The 13,558-nt window shown below is 39.9% G+C and overlaps 1 protein-coding gene across 5 annotated transcripts in view; it reads right to left on the bottom strand.

Moving 5' to 3' along the window:
* ECPAS (Ecm29 proteasome adaptor and scaffold) overlaps positions 1-13,558 on the bottom strand; it is a 66,155-nt gene that overhangs the window by 24,225 nt on the left and 28,372 nt on the right. For all 5 annotated transcript variants that reach the window (XM_032441468.1, XM_015849831.2, XM_015849832.2 and 2 more), the window contains 14 exons: positions 13,311-13,391; positions 12,377-12,605; positions 11,800-11,891; positions 10,161-10,295; positions 9,150-9,315; positions 8,610-8,782; positions 8,006-8,107; positions 6,458-6,581; positions 5,875-6,020; positions 4,646-4,700; positions 3,789-3,903; positions 2,758-2,823; positions 2,525-2,642; positions 833-1,000 (listed from right to left, as the gene is read on the bottom strand). In XM_032441468.1, coding sequence (XP_032297359.1) covers positions 833-1,000; positions 2,525-2,642; positions 2,758-2,823; positions 3,789-3,903; positions 4,646-4,700; positions 5,875-6,020; positions 6,458-6,581; positions 8,006-8,107; positions 8,610-8,782; positions 9,150-9,315; positions 10,161-10,295; positions 11,800-11,891; positions 12,377-12,605; positions 13,311-13,391 — 1,770 coding nt within the window. The remainder of the gene's footprint in view (positions 1-832; positions 1,001-2,524; positions 2,643-2,757; positions 2,824-3,788; positions 3,904-4,645; positions 4,701-5,874; positions 6,021-6,457; positions 6,582-8,005; positions 8,108-8,609; positions 8,783-9,149; positions 9,316-10,160; positions 10,296-11,799; positions 11,892-12,376; positions 12,606-13,310; positions 13,392-13,558) is intronic.

The raw sequence follows: 13,558 nt of genomic DNA, 5'->3' as shown, positions 1-13,558 counted from the left end.
ATATCATATTTAGTAAAATAAGTTTTTCCTCCTTAGATTGTCACTGTTTTATCCCACTCCCCTTTTCCCCCTCCTTTCCAGGCCCCGGGGGGGGGGGCGTGGGGTGGCTTCCCCTGTCACAGGCATAGGTAAATCTAAGTAACCCGTGACACTTTAGAAGTGCCCTTCTTGCACTGCCTCAGGGCTTAGAGACCACAATGAAGTTCTTCAGTCCTTTTCAACAGAGCTGCTTAGATGCAGCACCAAACATGCGTTACAGGAGAAGCAGTTGTACTCTGCCCAAGGATCAGTCAATGACTTCACACTAAGATAAGCCTTGATATGAGAAAGAGTTTGCAAACCCATCTCTCCAGTTCCTTCAGATCTAGAGTAAGGGCATATTAAGAAGTCAGTTAATCCCTGAAACATGCTTGGGAAGAGTTAACCTTGAATTGATGGAATACTCTCTTCCCCATAGCTTTCTTCCTACTTCAGAACTAACACATTTAGATGTCCTTGCTCTAAGGGATGCATCTTTATAATGACTTCTCAGGAACTTCTCATATACAATATCAGAGCAATATCACAGTGAGGAAAGACCCTACATGCAGCAGCATAAAGTCAGTCCAACTTCGACACGGACCACACAGAGTCTACAGTATCATTCCACAATCAAGAAGCAGCACAAAGCCTGTGTGCATTCCTCACCTCATCCTTAGGTTCAACCAGATCTTTCTTTAGGATAACATCTAATCCCTTTCTACACACTTCCTCCTTTCTAAATATACAGCTTTCCCATAATAAGTACCTTTGGTTAGCAGGAACCCACCACTGTTGTTTACAGCACACTCACCATCGATTTGTCTGTTACCAATGCATTCCAAATGCTGGTCATTGCTTGCCGAATGCCCAGGTTGGGGTCAAACTGGTAACGATAAAGGCGAGGAAGAAGCTGGGGCAAAAATGGAGCCAGCTGCTCTCCAGCCTTGGCAGCTATCACATTGAAACCAAAAGCTGCTCCCTGGAATGACAACAGAAGAACATTTAGTGAAACCATTTACTCACAACTCAGTTATCGCTCCTGGGCACACCACAGTCAGTGGCAAAACTGCCTGACAGACTGGATAACAAGACAAAAAGAACAAGAGCAGTACCGTTACACACTCCTGCCAATACTACAGTATCACAAAAATATCAAGCAGACAGTCGCAATCAGGAGATAAGAAGATGCTTCTACTTCAGCCCCCCCCTCCCCACACCCTCCAACCTTTATTTAAAGATATCTTTTGACATTCTTTGGCAAAGTCCTGGTAGAAAAATCACACCTGTAAGGATTTGGCTATGTTTTTCCAAAATAAGCTCTTCCTGAAGGAAGGCCACTGCTTCCCTTCAACTCTGTTGCATTCAGAAGGTCTAGAATAACTTAGGAACTGAGAAATTAAAAATAAAACAAGTCTATCTTAACCATGCAACTTATATTTCTGGGGATTACTGGTTTGCACATGGTCTTACTTTAAACTCAAGCACTCTTTCTTTTTTTGCCCAACAGAGAACCACTGTCAATTACAACACAGTGGAACTGATACTCACCCATGAAGCACCACATAATTTGTTAGGACAGCTTGGAAAGACGGCAGAGCAATAACAGCCTCTAGTGACTTCCTCTACATTTCCTGACTGGACATGTCAAAAGCTGCCACCCAAAACCTCAGTTACAGAACTTTACAGGATAGAATATACTTTCTGGACTGCGACCCAGAAAAAACAAACTCACAGACAGGATCACTGCTGTGATGGTGCAAGGAACCATCTGGCAAGATCCTGCAGAGCCTGCCCCACTTCACGCTCCAGTAGAGGTGCCCCAGTGTTGAGAGAGGGAAGTCTTGAAAGATGTGCTGACTTGCCAAACACTGAACGGAAGCTAATGCTGGTGCTTGCTTTTTCCACTAAGTGACATTTCTCAGAGACTCAAAACTTCAGGTGAGGAGCACAAAAGAACACGAAAGGTGCAATACAAAAGATGTGGCCTACTTGGTAGGTTCCACATAAAGGAGCATCAAAGGTGCTCTGCATATGCCCAGGGACCGAACAACTTCCTCTTATGTTTAGGAAAGCCAGTGAAAAAGACAGTTGCCAAGTTAGAGATTTAAAAAGTGTACATAAAATTTGTTTTGCTTATTTACACAATAAAGCTCATTTTTTTTTTTGTGAAATATGAAAATTCACCCAGTTTTGAAAATATTATCTCACTGTCCAAAAACCTGAAGATTTTGCTTCTGAATGCTCAAAATGCAAAAAAGGAAGGATCACAGCTAGTTCATAGTGTAATACAGGATAATAAGACCTGTGATAACAATATTATGTCGTAAGAACTTTAATCTGTTTCTCATGCTGCTTAATTTGTGTTGAACAAGACACCAAAGGACCAACACACAGCCTTTACATGCAGTTATCTATGGATCATAGAACTGCTGTGAGAGAAATGCAGTCAACTGTTTCTAGTGCTCACAGGAAGAATGGAAGTGGTACAAAAGCAGGAAATTACCTTCCGAGAATTCCACATGGCATGATGGTTGGCCAGATTCATAAATTTATACACCAGGTCTGGCTGATTGAGATCACTAGCAAGTGAACAAAGCTCCTTGTAGGTAGAAAGACCTTGACTTTGAAAAGCAGAAAAGAAATCAGCTTTTAGGGAAATTATTACTTTCAGCAGAAGAAATACCATAATAGTTAACAGTATACTCTGAACTTATTGACCAGTGTCAATAAACTTACCCATCTGGGGTTTTGCTCAAGCCACCCTGAAACACCACAGTTTCTCCAGTCATCTCATGTTTGGCTCTATCAGAAAAGAGGTCCAGCATTAGCTACACCGAACTATGTCCTTGAACATATTGCACACTACTAAGCAAGTGAATTTGTTTTTCCCTATTATTCAGAAACTTCCTATCCTTTCAGTTCCAGACCCACAAATAAAAATAAATAAATAAATATCAAGCAACCAAAGGAAAAAAAAAAAAACCACAATATACTGAAGTGCAAAGCCACACACTGCAAGAAACCTCATCAGCCTATATCATGTGTATAGTTAATGAGATGTGGCAGAAAGGCAGGGCTTTGCTGTGTAGTCAGAAGCAAAGTCAAAACACTGAATGATGGCTTATTTCAGGCTAGATACAATCTACACCAATGGAAAGCACATCTACTTCAGAATGAAAGAAAAAACAACAAAACATTTCTACGCATCTGATCTTCTCCTGTTTACCACCACTGAATCGCCCTACACTTGCAGATTAGGATTTTGTCACCAAGTTAGAAAGGAGAAGGCTGTTATGAGCACTTCCAACACAGATCAACATGATTAACAGCCAGTAGCTCTGCAACATCACAATTTTTTATGCCTAATTAGACATGCAACTATTAACAGTTCCCCTCAGCGAAGTGTATGCAAGTTAAGATTCTACTTCTACAACATTGATACTGTCCAGAGTCACTGCAGGAGCTCATTGTCCTTTGCAATTACACAGTGCAAGGAGGAAATCTAACCAAACCCAAACTGATTTAAACTGCTTGAATCAGGACTGAATAATTATTTGGTAGCTCTGTTAAATTCAGAACAGAACAAATCTGGAATATCTTCACTCACAATAAATCAAGGCTGAATTGAGAAATATCTCAGTTTGACTCCCTGGCAGTATATGGACAGTGGTTTCCCCCAGGCACAAAGCATCTCTCCCACACAAAAGAGGCACATTTTTGTTCCCATCACACATGTAGCTCAGAGTACTTTCTAAGGCACACTGTACCTTTTTCCAGTCATAAGGGTATCAACAAGTGTGGTGACTAGCTCTTGCTGATCCTGTTCACTTCCTAGTTCATATATCAGCCCAAGACCTTTTGAAGCAACATCCTGACTAAGCTCTGCAAGAGATTTCACAAAGTGAAATTAAAGATAAGCACGTGAATAGTAATAAACACATTTCAATTACAAGATCCAACAATAAAGATCATGATTAAGAAACAAAAGCTCTGTGTGTTGCAGTCCACAGCTCTCCATTTCAGAGAAGATCTAGTCTGGCAATACAAGCTTTGGATTCTGAAGCAATAACTTGCTCCTGTCCCATAAATTAAGTGACATCTTCATGTTAGCATTATCATTGGTAGCTCTGAAACAGATGAGAGCATCCCATGAGCAGCCGTTATTCAGACACACTATGGGCCCCTGAACTGAAGTTCAGCAAATAGTTCCTTCTTTAACTTCAGTAAGCTCTGGCTAGACCACTGGATCCCATCCTTTCCACTAGTTGCCATTGCTGGACACACAAGTCAAACATTTTTTGTTTAAAGACAGTTTAAAGTTGCTGTCCATACAGAACGCTGCAATACTTCTGCCTAAAGCAAAACAGAAGCAGCAGACTGAACAGTTTCTGGTACTATAGGCTGCAGAAGAAAATGCAGAAGTACATTTACACTCTGCCTCTCATTTCTACAAGATCTAGGAAAGAAAATTTTGGAAGTAACAGAAGTGCTAATTTTTTTTTTTTTACAGACATGTTTTAATGCAAACTGACAGAGAGGATACAGATGACTTTCTGCCTGCTGAAGATTCCCTTTGACTTTTTGAGACCTAGCTAAAAGACAAATCTGTTGTGGTATTACTTACCATCACTGTCTGACAGAATTGAAACGAATGCACTTTGAATATCCTTGAGGTGAGACTGAAAGATGAGAAAGAAGGATATTTTTATTTCAGGTTTAAGACAGTCCCTAACAGATAGACAGAGGTAACCATATCAGTAGGGTTGTCTATTTGAGCTTTGACTACGACAAAAAGTGTCATTCTTTCAGACTGGTAAGCAGCTGCCTGATTGTCATTCACACAGTGTTAAGTTATTTGCCCAGCACCTTTTTAATCACAGAAATCATAAAATCACAAGGTTGGAAAGGACCTACAAGATCATCTAGTCCAACCATCCTCCCTTTACCATACCTACAGAAAATCAGTAAACCATATCACCTAGTTCCTTATCCAAATGCCACTTGAATGCTGCCAGGGATGGCGACTCCACCACTTCCCTGGGCAGGCCATTCCAGTGCCATGTTATTAGTAAATCACATAATTTCTTCTCCTTGTTTAATACGTAGAATTAATGTGCCACAAATGAGTCATCCTCTAGGGAAGGGACATCAGCAAACAAGAGGATTTTGCTACTCCCTCAATATATACCATTAGATCAGTGTAATATGGTAAATCTATGCAGGGAAAAGATGCTCTGGTTGAGAATGCTTTTTTTTCCTTTTTTCTTTCATTTTCTGCGAATGCTTTAGGTGCCTCCTTGTATAGAAACCTCCACACTTTGTGATTCTCATCATAGACAAGCACTCCAAGTGCAGGATTTTTCAAACCAGAACCAAAATACCAAGTACATGAAACATGTAAGTTCTGTTCAGTAACAAAACTGTAATGAATTCTGCAAAAAAAGTTCATGAAATTATACCTAGTTTTCTTCACTTACTTCATCTCTTAAATCTCCTTTTAGTATTTTCCAAAAAGAAATCCTAATAACTATACTGCTATCCATCTCTTCTTTCTAAGGAAAGAAGTACTGGCACTTCATCTTATAAAACAGATTTACACTGCACATACTCTGACTAGAGTACAAGTCAGATGTTTGGAAAGATGCTGAACAGCTTTGTTCATCTGATCATTATGATGTTCCCCTACTACAAAAAGATAAGCCATGACTAAAAGACCTCAGTAAGGACCGCTGCAGCCCTGGGGATAAAAAGGCAATGTAAGTGAAAGAAGAGGAAAGAAATGGACAGAAAGGAGACAGGCAGCAAAAAAACAGGGATGAGGAGCCAGTGTCAATAAAGGAACATGTTCCTTACCTTAATAGCTTTGTGTGTACTCAGCTTCTTCACCATTGACAGAAGCCAGATGCAGGCTGCTTGTCTAACATGTGGGTTAGGGCTGATAATGTGTTTGTTCAAAATTAGGTCTAGGACCCAAGGAACCACATCATTTACCTTCAGATCTATATGAAATAAAGGTAGAGCGGAAGAAGGGAATTTTCAGAGTCAGACATGCATATTTTATTTCCATATGACATGCAGCAGCAACGCGAAAACTACTGGCAGGTGAGTAAGGAGGTGAGGCCTTAACCCTTGCTTATTCAGAAAAGATCTACAGTGTAACTTCTGGGAAACTGTTTCTCTTAAGAGAAACTCTGAAGAGAGCTCTCCTAACCATTCATGACAGTGCTTGTGGCCCAAACGAGTATGAATGAAGAAACTCCAAGTGGTGAAACAACTTGTTTACAACTCAGTATTGCAGAATACAGAGCAAAGTGCAGTGTAAAATGCCTTCTACTTCTTCCACTATTAACCAAACACAACTGATAAAGCCAGTATTAAGCCACAGCTGTGAGATTTCACATTTCTCAACCTAGACCCTTGCATAAGGAAGACATACCTGGGGCAGGGATATATTCCTCCTCTGTGACTGTCCATGCATCACGTGCAGCCACTGAGCTGGTTCCTACAGCAGCACTGGTAATAGCTTCACCCACAGTAAACTGCAATTCTATTTGTTTGGCCTGGGAAACACAACAGAGCCTTACTGACTACTGACCAAATGAACACCAAAAGTTTTGGCACTTATTCTAAAAACCCACAGCCCATTACTCAGTCCCAGTACTCAGCACTAATTTACAATATCACACTTTCAGTGAGCTTCTAAGACTATCTGGTGACTTAGATCCCCTGGAGCTGACGAGAGCAGTGCTGATGTCAAACACTCCAAAATGAATGGTAAGAGCTAAAGCAAAGAATTTGCCAGTTTCTACACAACATAAGGAACAGGAAAAAAATATAAGGGATAGGATCAAAACAAAGTTTAAACAAGATCACCAATCATTAGCAAAAGTTACCGTGACTTTAAGAGACGAGCAATCTTTTAGCCCCATGAAAATAATTCAGCTGAAATTCTGCTTTGCTTTTCTGTCTTCCTTCCATTATTTCCCTAAGCCCTGAGGAACAGAATGTGTAGATTTCTGCCAATTTTTTGTCAATCTTTGTGATGAGTCTTTATCTCTTAACAGCTGACTACTATACCTGCTGAGTACCATTGCTCTTCTTACTCTCTGGAAGAACAAAACTCTCATGTAATTTGGGCAAGCAAGCCTTTAGCTTCCTGCAATCTAAGATAAACTGTTTTTCAGTTGTTTTTTTTTCCCTTCAAGTACGTATTTTATAAAGGAAGCTGTAATGTCCCTGAGCAGTTCCAGTTCATAAACACAGCACTCAAAAACATGATTTTGTGGACGTGTACACAATGTTCTTGCTATTCTTGCTTGTTTGATCACATCAGAATGGAAGACTCTGCAAATTCAGTTTATTTCATACTCAATAGATGTTTCTACAGTGCTGAATTCTAAGCAAGTATGGACAAGGAAGAAATACAAAAACAAGCTGCAAAGAAAGATACTAAAAATCCCCCCAACTTCTGATCTTTCAGTCTGGCATATAGAAATATGCACAGCAGCTCTGCAGGACTGCGAAAGAACGCAGTGCACTACTGGTGGACTTAGGCCGACAACAAATCTTCCTATAAATAAAGCTTCTAATTCAAGTGAGTTACACCAGCAGATGCACTTCTGATGAAAAAGAACATGTATTTATATTACTGCCTTTTAGGATACACTTGGATGCCAAAATACGGACTTATGGATTCATTACTAAAAGCTGTTAATGTTTTGTGTAAAGGTAGTCCCCAAGAACCAGGCACACACACAGTCTCGAAGACTGGGGCACAGACCTCAGCAGGCAAGCTTTTAAACTGGCATAAAACATTTTAGAATGTGACATGCCCCAAGCCTACCTCAGCTCTCTACTTCATGCCAGCTTTAACAAAGTTAGAAGCTCTATAGATGACAACTTCTTGGTAAGCCTGGCTCAAGAATAGATAGAAAAACATTCAAACAGAAATACAGATGAAGAACAATGCACGCTAGTTTCTCACCTCTACAGAATCCATTAAACCTTGCAACAGTAGCTTTTGGTGAGGGAAATCTCCATCTCCCACAGGAAAGTAACCCAAGGTTTGTATTGCTCGTTCCTTCATCTTAAATACAAAGCAAAACAACAACAATCATTATCTTCCTGTAAGTCCAGAAGAGACACTTTCAAACCTCTCCTTATCCCCTTCCTTCTGTAGTTTCACTCATGGTACCTGAAGTTAGACATGCAATAAACTTATCAGCCAATTGCTGCTCTTCTCTTCCAAAACACAATTTTCCATATGACACAGAGCAAAATAAGCATTGTATTATGTTTGACAGTTATTCTCCAGAAGATGTTCCCATTTCCCCTGAATTTAAGTTATCCTTTTTTATAATTTTCATCCCATAATCTCCTAGTTGGCAGTACAAAAAGCACACATGAACAATTGCTAGACAACACCAGATATTGTGAAAACACTAATTTAAAAACTGACTCACTAAAGCCAACAATTAACCCTAGTCCAAGCAGGTTCGATAATAACCTCTTTAAAAAACAAAGCTGAGTTGGACAGGCAGTACATTCCAGAAATGAACAAGAACCATAACAACGTCACAAAATCTTGCCTTATTTGTTTCCTTGCTGGAAGGGATTCGGGCCAGTAAGCTTTCAACAAGTTGCAGCTTTGTAAACCCTGTACCTTCACTGGGGATTGGCAAGGGGCCATTTCTGCCAATCTCCCCAAGAGCTGTGCAAGCAGCCACCACAAGGAAGGGAGAGGTGCTGTCCAGAAAAGAACCTACAGGAGAAAATAAACAGGATGACTTAAAGCAAGTAGCATGGTACTTATTTCCTTTGCAACTGGTAGGAAGCATTATGTTACAAAAAAATCAAAAGGTGAGGAGACACTGGAAGGAGTCTTGGCAGTAGTACCACTCCTAATTGCGCTGTGTAGATCAATGAGCTAAGAGTCCATCTAACGTCAGTTGAAAAGGTTCACATCCATTCACCTAATCACATGGTAATTTCATAGGCTGTAAATTTTATCATACAAAGTGAACTCAAGATTAATACTATCTTCAGGCTGAATATCTTAGAGAGGTCCTCAGCCTGGGGCAGTTTACAAACAACTGTTACATGCAGCAAAGTATCAGGTGGTAAGTTACCTATTGTTTCTGTTGTTGACTTTACAATCTGCTCTTGCTCCGGCATGACTGCAGTGTTTGGCTGTTCTATGTCATGTAGCTCCATTGTTCTGATTTTCCCTTTGGCCAAGTACCTTCCTATTGTAAATCCCAAAGCCAACAAGGATCCATGTTGGACCTCTGGGCTCTACAGACAACATCAACAGTGCAAAAAAAAAAAAAGAAAGAAAGAAAAAAAACAAAACAAACAAACATTTTCAAAGTAAGTAACACTATCCACAAAGCACTGAGTTAAGAACACAAATAGATGAGCCAGCTGGGAGGGCACCTGGAAGAAAGCTGAATTCTAACACACAATACACCAAGAGCTTGATATTGCTAGTGCTCTCTGATGAAGTCCTTTAGGATAAATTAAAACTACTAGACTCATAGAATTTAGCATCAAAACTCACATTCCTAAAGTCTTTCCCTGGAGGCTAGACCATAAAAAACGAAAAAAAGAAAAAAGAAAACAGGAGGGCTGCTGAGCAGTCCCCTGTGGTGTGAGTAGAAGCTAGGCTTCAATCAAGTCCCAAGAAAATGAGGGGCTGTACGGCCAGTGGCTTAGCTAGGGAACAGGAATGAGCAAGAAGCCAAGATCTTCCTCTTTCTGTGGGTGCCTTAAATTGCTCACAAATACTGAACTAGGAAAGTGTTGGTGATAAGTAGTTTGACCTGTTACCATTCAATGAGACAAGGTATATCTAAGGGAGTAAAACTGCTAAGCGTTGTGACTGCACTGGCTCTACTTTATGAGAAGTGTCTCAAGAAACGCTTATCAAACTGAACAACAGCTTCAGGGATTTATTTACAGATCTGTTCCACTCACCAACAGCAAAAATCCCTTCCAACACCCAGCTAGAAGCCAGCTAGTTAATTTTACACTCAGATTAAGGCTAATACATCCTGAACACACTGTAAGAGGTTCAGATTTCCCATCAGTTACATGACACTGAAAAGCCCAGCAGAAAGCAGACAAAGGAAGGTAGTTACATGATTGTCTTTTGTCATCTTGATCAGTTGCTCCACAGAGGCCCTAAGCTCATTTCCAGACATTGTAGACAGCACTACAGAATAGAACAGGGCAGCAAGCTCACGCATTTCTTCTTTGTTTGTATTCATCAGGCTCTGCAAGAGTATTCATTAAGAAACAAAACATGAAATCAACTACTTAAACAGTCTGTTCATGCAGAGTTCCATACTTACAGCTACAACAGCCATGCAGTGGCATAAACAGTATTAAAATTCTTCAAATTAAGAGTATTATCATTTAGTAAGAAACAAAGCACTCAATACAAAGCATTGATTACATATTAACTTTTAGCAGGAACATTACCAGTAGCCCCAAAAGGGCTACTCACCAACTCTAAGATAAACAACACATTGAATGCTTTGCCGAATTTTGTTTTCAGAGAAAAGCTTCCATACTTCACATCCACATGGAACTTACAAAGAAATAAACAAGAACACCCACCAAACTTGCAGAACTGCAAAGTTTCCTCCCCCCCAAATCTACCACAGGTTTCAATTTCCTTTTTTATTAATCAAATGGAAAAAGCCGTAGAGGTCAAACCACTTAAACACAATGGTGACACACACAAAAAGCAACAACAAATAATGCACATCTTTGAGGAAATTGCAGTGTAAATCTATCCATTTTGTATAAGAGGTCAATTATCATTCAAATTGTTAAAAATCTGGATTTTTTGAAGCTTTGTGCCATTTGATTATATGAAACTAATGGCAGAGGTAAGATTATGTGCATAATGCAACACACTCTTGTGAAAAAATCATATGTTAAGCTCTGAATGATTCAGATCACCAGAAGTAATACAGACACGAGCCAAGTGGGGAAAAAAAAACAAACAAGCAAGATATGAGATCTGTTAGGCTCTTGAAATATAACTCCAGTTTCAGCTGAAAACATGTATCAGATCATGTTGCTGACTTCTAACAAGCTCCTGGAACTGTTCCTTCCACTTGGCATAGTGAAATCACAAAGGATGATTTACAACCAGGAACTTGGGTCATATCAGTTATCATCCCTAGAAGCTTGCAAATGGATATGAGGCCAAATAAACAGGTTTTCCTGCAAATGAGAAGCAATAATGAAGAGAAGAATGTTTCTAAACCTATTCTTTGAGGGTGATATTTGCACTTAAATGAGGTGAAGTCATTTGCATTCGGTGCAGCACAGGTTTCACTAGAACAAAGTATGTTTTTGGTTTTCCTGCTGACAGATTCCCTAAAAGGAAGAAGTGGCAAACTGTAAGAGCTCTTGGCTTTCTTTTGCTGTTCAGATTTCTGATCAAGGGAAGTATTGACTGATTGTTCCAGGAGGGTCAGCAATTATGTTACACATAATGCATAAGTAAATAAGGAAAAACAATAACATCAAAGTACCAAAAAAATACTTTTTCCCACTCTGCTTTATATAACACTGAATGAGGTGGTGTTCACTTCAGGTAGAAATAACAGATTTTAAATTAAGAGCGTAGTTGACAAATAAAGCTCCATTTCATCATGGGAAAAACGCCAAATGCCTCTAACATGCTCCCTCCTCAGCTCCCTCTCCCTGCCCCCCAAAATAGTTAGAGAAAAAAAAGAACAAAACCAGCAGCTTTCAACACACCCTTATCCAATCCATTTTGTCAACAAATCTGCTGGCTAGCTTCTCTGGATATACTGAAACAACTTCCAGAAGACAATACATGACTGGCAAACCTAAAGAGGAATTAAAGAATCAAGTTACTTACAAGAATCAAGCAATCCTCAATAAAAAGCTGCAAAATGTACCAGGTATTTCAAAGTACCTGCTGGCAACTCACTAGGGATAACAAACAACACATAATGCCAGGGTACTGCATTTCTTAGAGATACTAGATAAACTAATATTAGCAAACATGGTGGTAGAAACTTTTTCTGAAAGCATTAAAATGCTTTAAGATGACTTTTGTCACTGATAGTTATCAGAATGAGGAAGACAACATTCACAGTCAAGGAAACTGTTGCAGACAGTGGGTTCACAGTTTTAGAACATTATCTCAACTGCTGCTGAGACTTTACTGTCCTACTACCTCCCACCTACTCAGAAGCACAGAAGAGAGCAAGTTTACACCAAGGAGTACATAATCTGTGCTGCAACTCTGCAATTCAAAGCAATGGGCATTCATTTCTAGTGAACGACTTCACAAAGACAGCGCTCTTACCTCCAACACCAGCTAAGAGCTGCTGGAGTAGGCCAATATATATCTGTACAGGATTGGTTTCTGCACTTTTGGAGGAGGAAGTGGAAGAGAAAGATATGTGGTTGCCAGACATGAGGTTTCTTATGTAACGTCCAATGGCTGGGGCATGGTCTTGCATATCTGCCAAGCTCTGTGAGGTTGGCACCACACCTGCACTGTGAGCGAGACACATCCGCAGGTACAGGACTATCTACGTAAACAAAAGATCCATATGAACGAATATAACAGCACTCAGGAAACTAAAGGGACAGAAGAAGAGCAAGGAATGGGCTATATTCAATGTAAATGAAACAAAACATTTTATTAATAAACTTAAAACAGAGCAGCCAGCAATGATACAGGTGCATATACAAGGTGCAAGAAAACTTAGGATCACTTCCTGCAGTATGCTTGTATAAGCATACAGTCCTACAATTCCTGCACCATTTCCAGAGTTGTTTATTACAAGCTGTTGCAACCTGACTGCAGCCTGGTCAGCTTGTACCCAACACCAATCAGGCAGGCATCCAACAGCAACTCAGTGCATTGCTAACATAGACACTGCATAACATCTGAACTTGTCTCCAGTTGACAAGCCAGGTAATCTGCAATGAAATGAACAGCCCCAAGGAACAAAGTGGGGCTTAGAGGATTTCCAGTTTCCATTCCTTTGAGAAGATGCTACACTAGGTCTGCTTCAGAAAGCAATGGGACAGTCCTCCCAACCACACTCCTCCACGCCCCCTGTGAAAATTCAGTTCAGACCTCTCTAAGCACAGAGTAATAAGATAAGGATAATTTAACCCCAACAATTGATTATATAGGAAATTTTGTAATGTGACTAACTACTAGCTTCTTACATTATTCTGTAAATAAATAACAGTAAACACATCCAAGGAAGTAAAAGCAGAATTACCTCTCCAAATGTGGCAGGATTAAAAGGCAAGGCTGCAGTTCCTGTCATATATTTAGCTGGAGTTTTCATTCGGTGAGAGGCCTACACAACAGAGTACATTAATAGTGGAACATTCAGATGCACATATAGCAAAGATGTTCAAAAGGCCTATGCAACTTTGCAGATGCAACTGTTTATCCTTCACTTAGCAAATGAAAATGTACATGAGAACAATAATGGCAGAGGAAACTTGAAAAGATGACCTAAAA

The sequence above is a fragment of the Coturnix japonica genome, chromosome Z, assembly GCF_001577835.2.
Source record: "Coturnix japonica isolate 7356 chromosome Z, Coturnix japonica 2.1, whole genome shotgun sequence".
In the NCBI taxonomy this organism is placed as follows: domain Eukaryota; kingdom Metazoa; phylum Chordata; class Aves; order Galliformes; family Phasianidae; genus Coturnix; species Coturnix japonica.
Note: the sequence above shows the minus strand (reverse complement) of the source record. Positions and strands in the feature narration are given on the sequence as shown.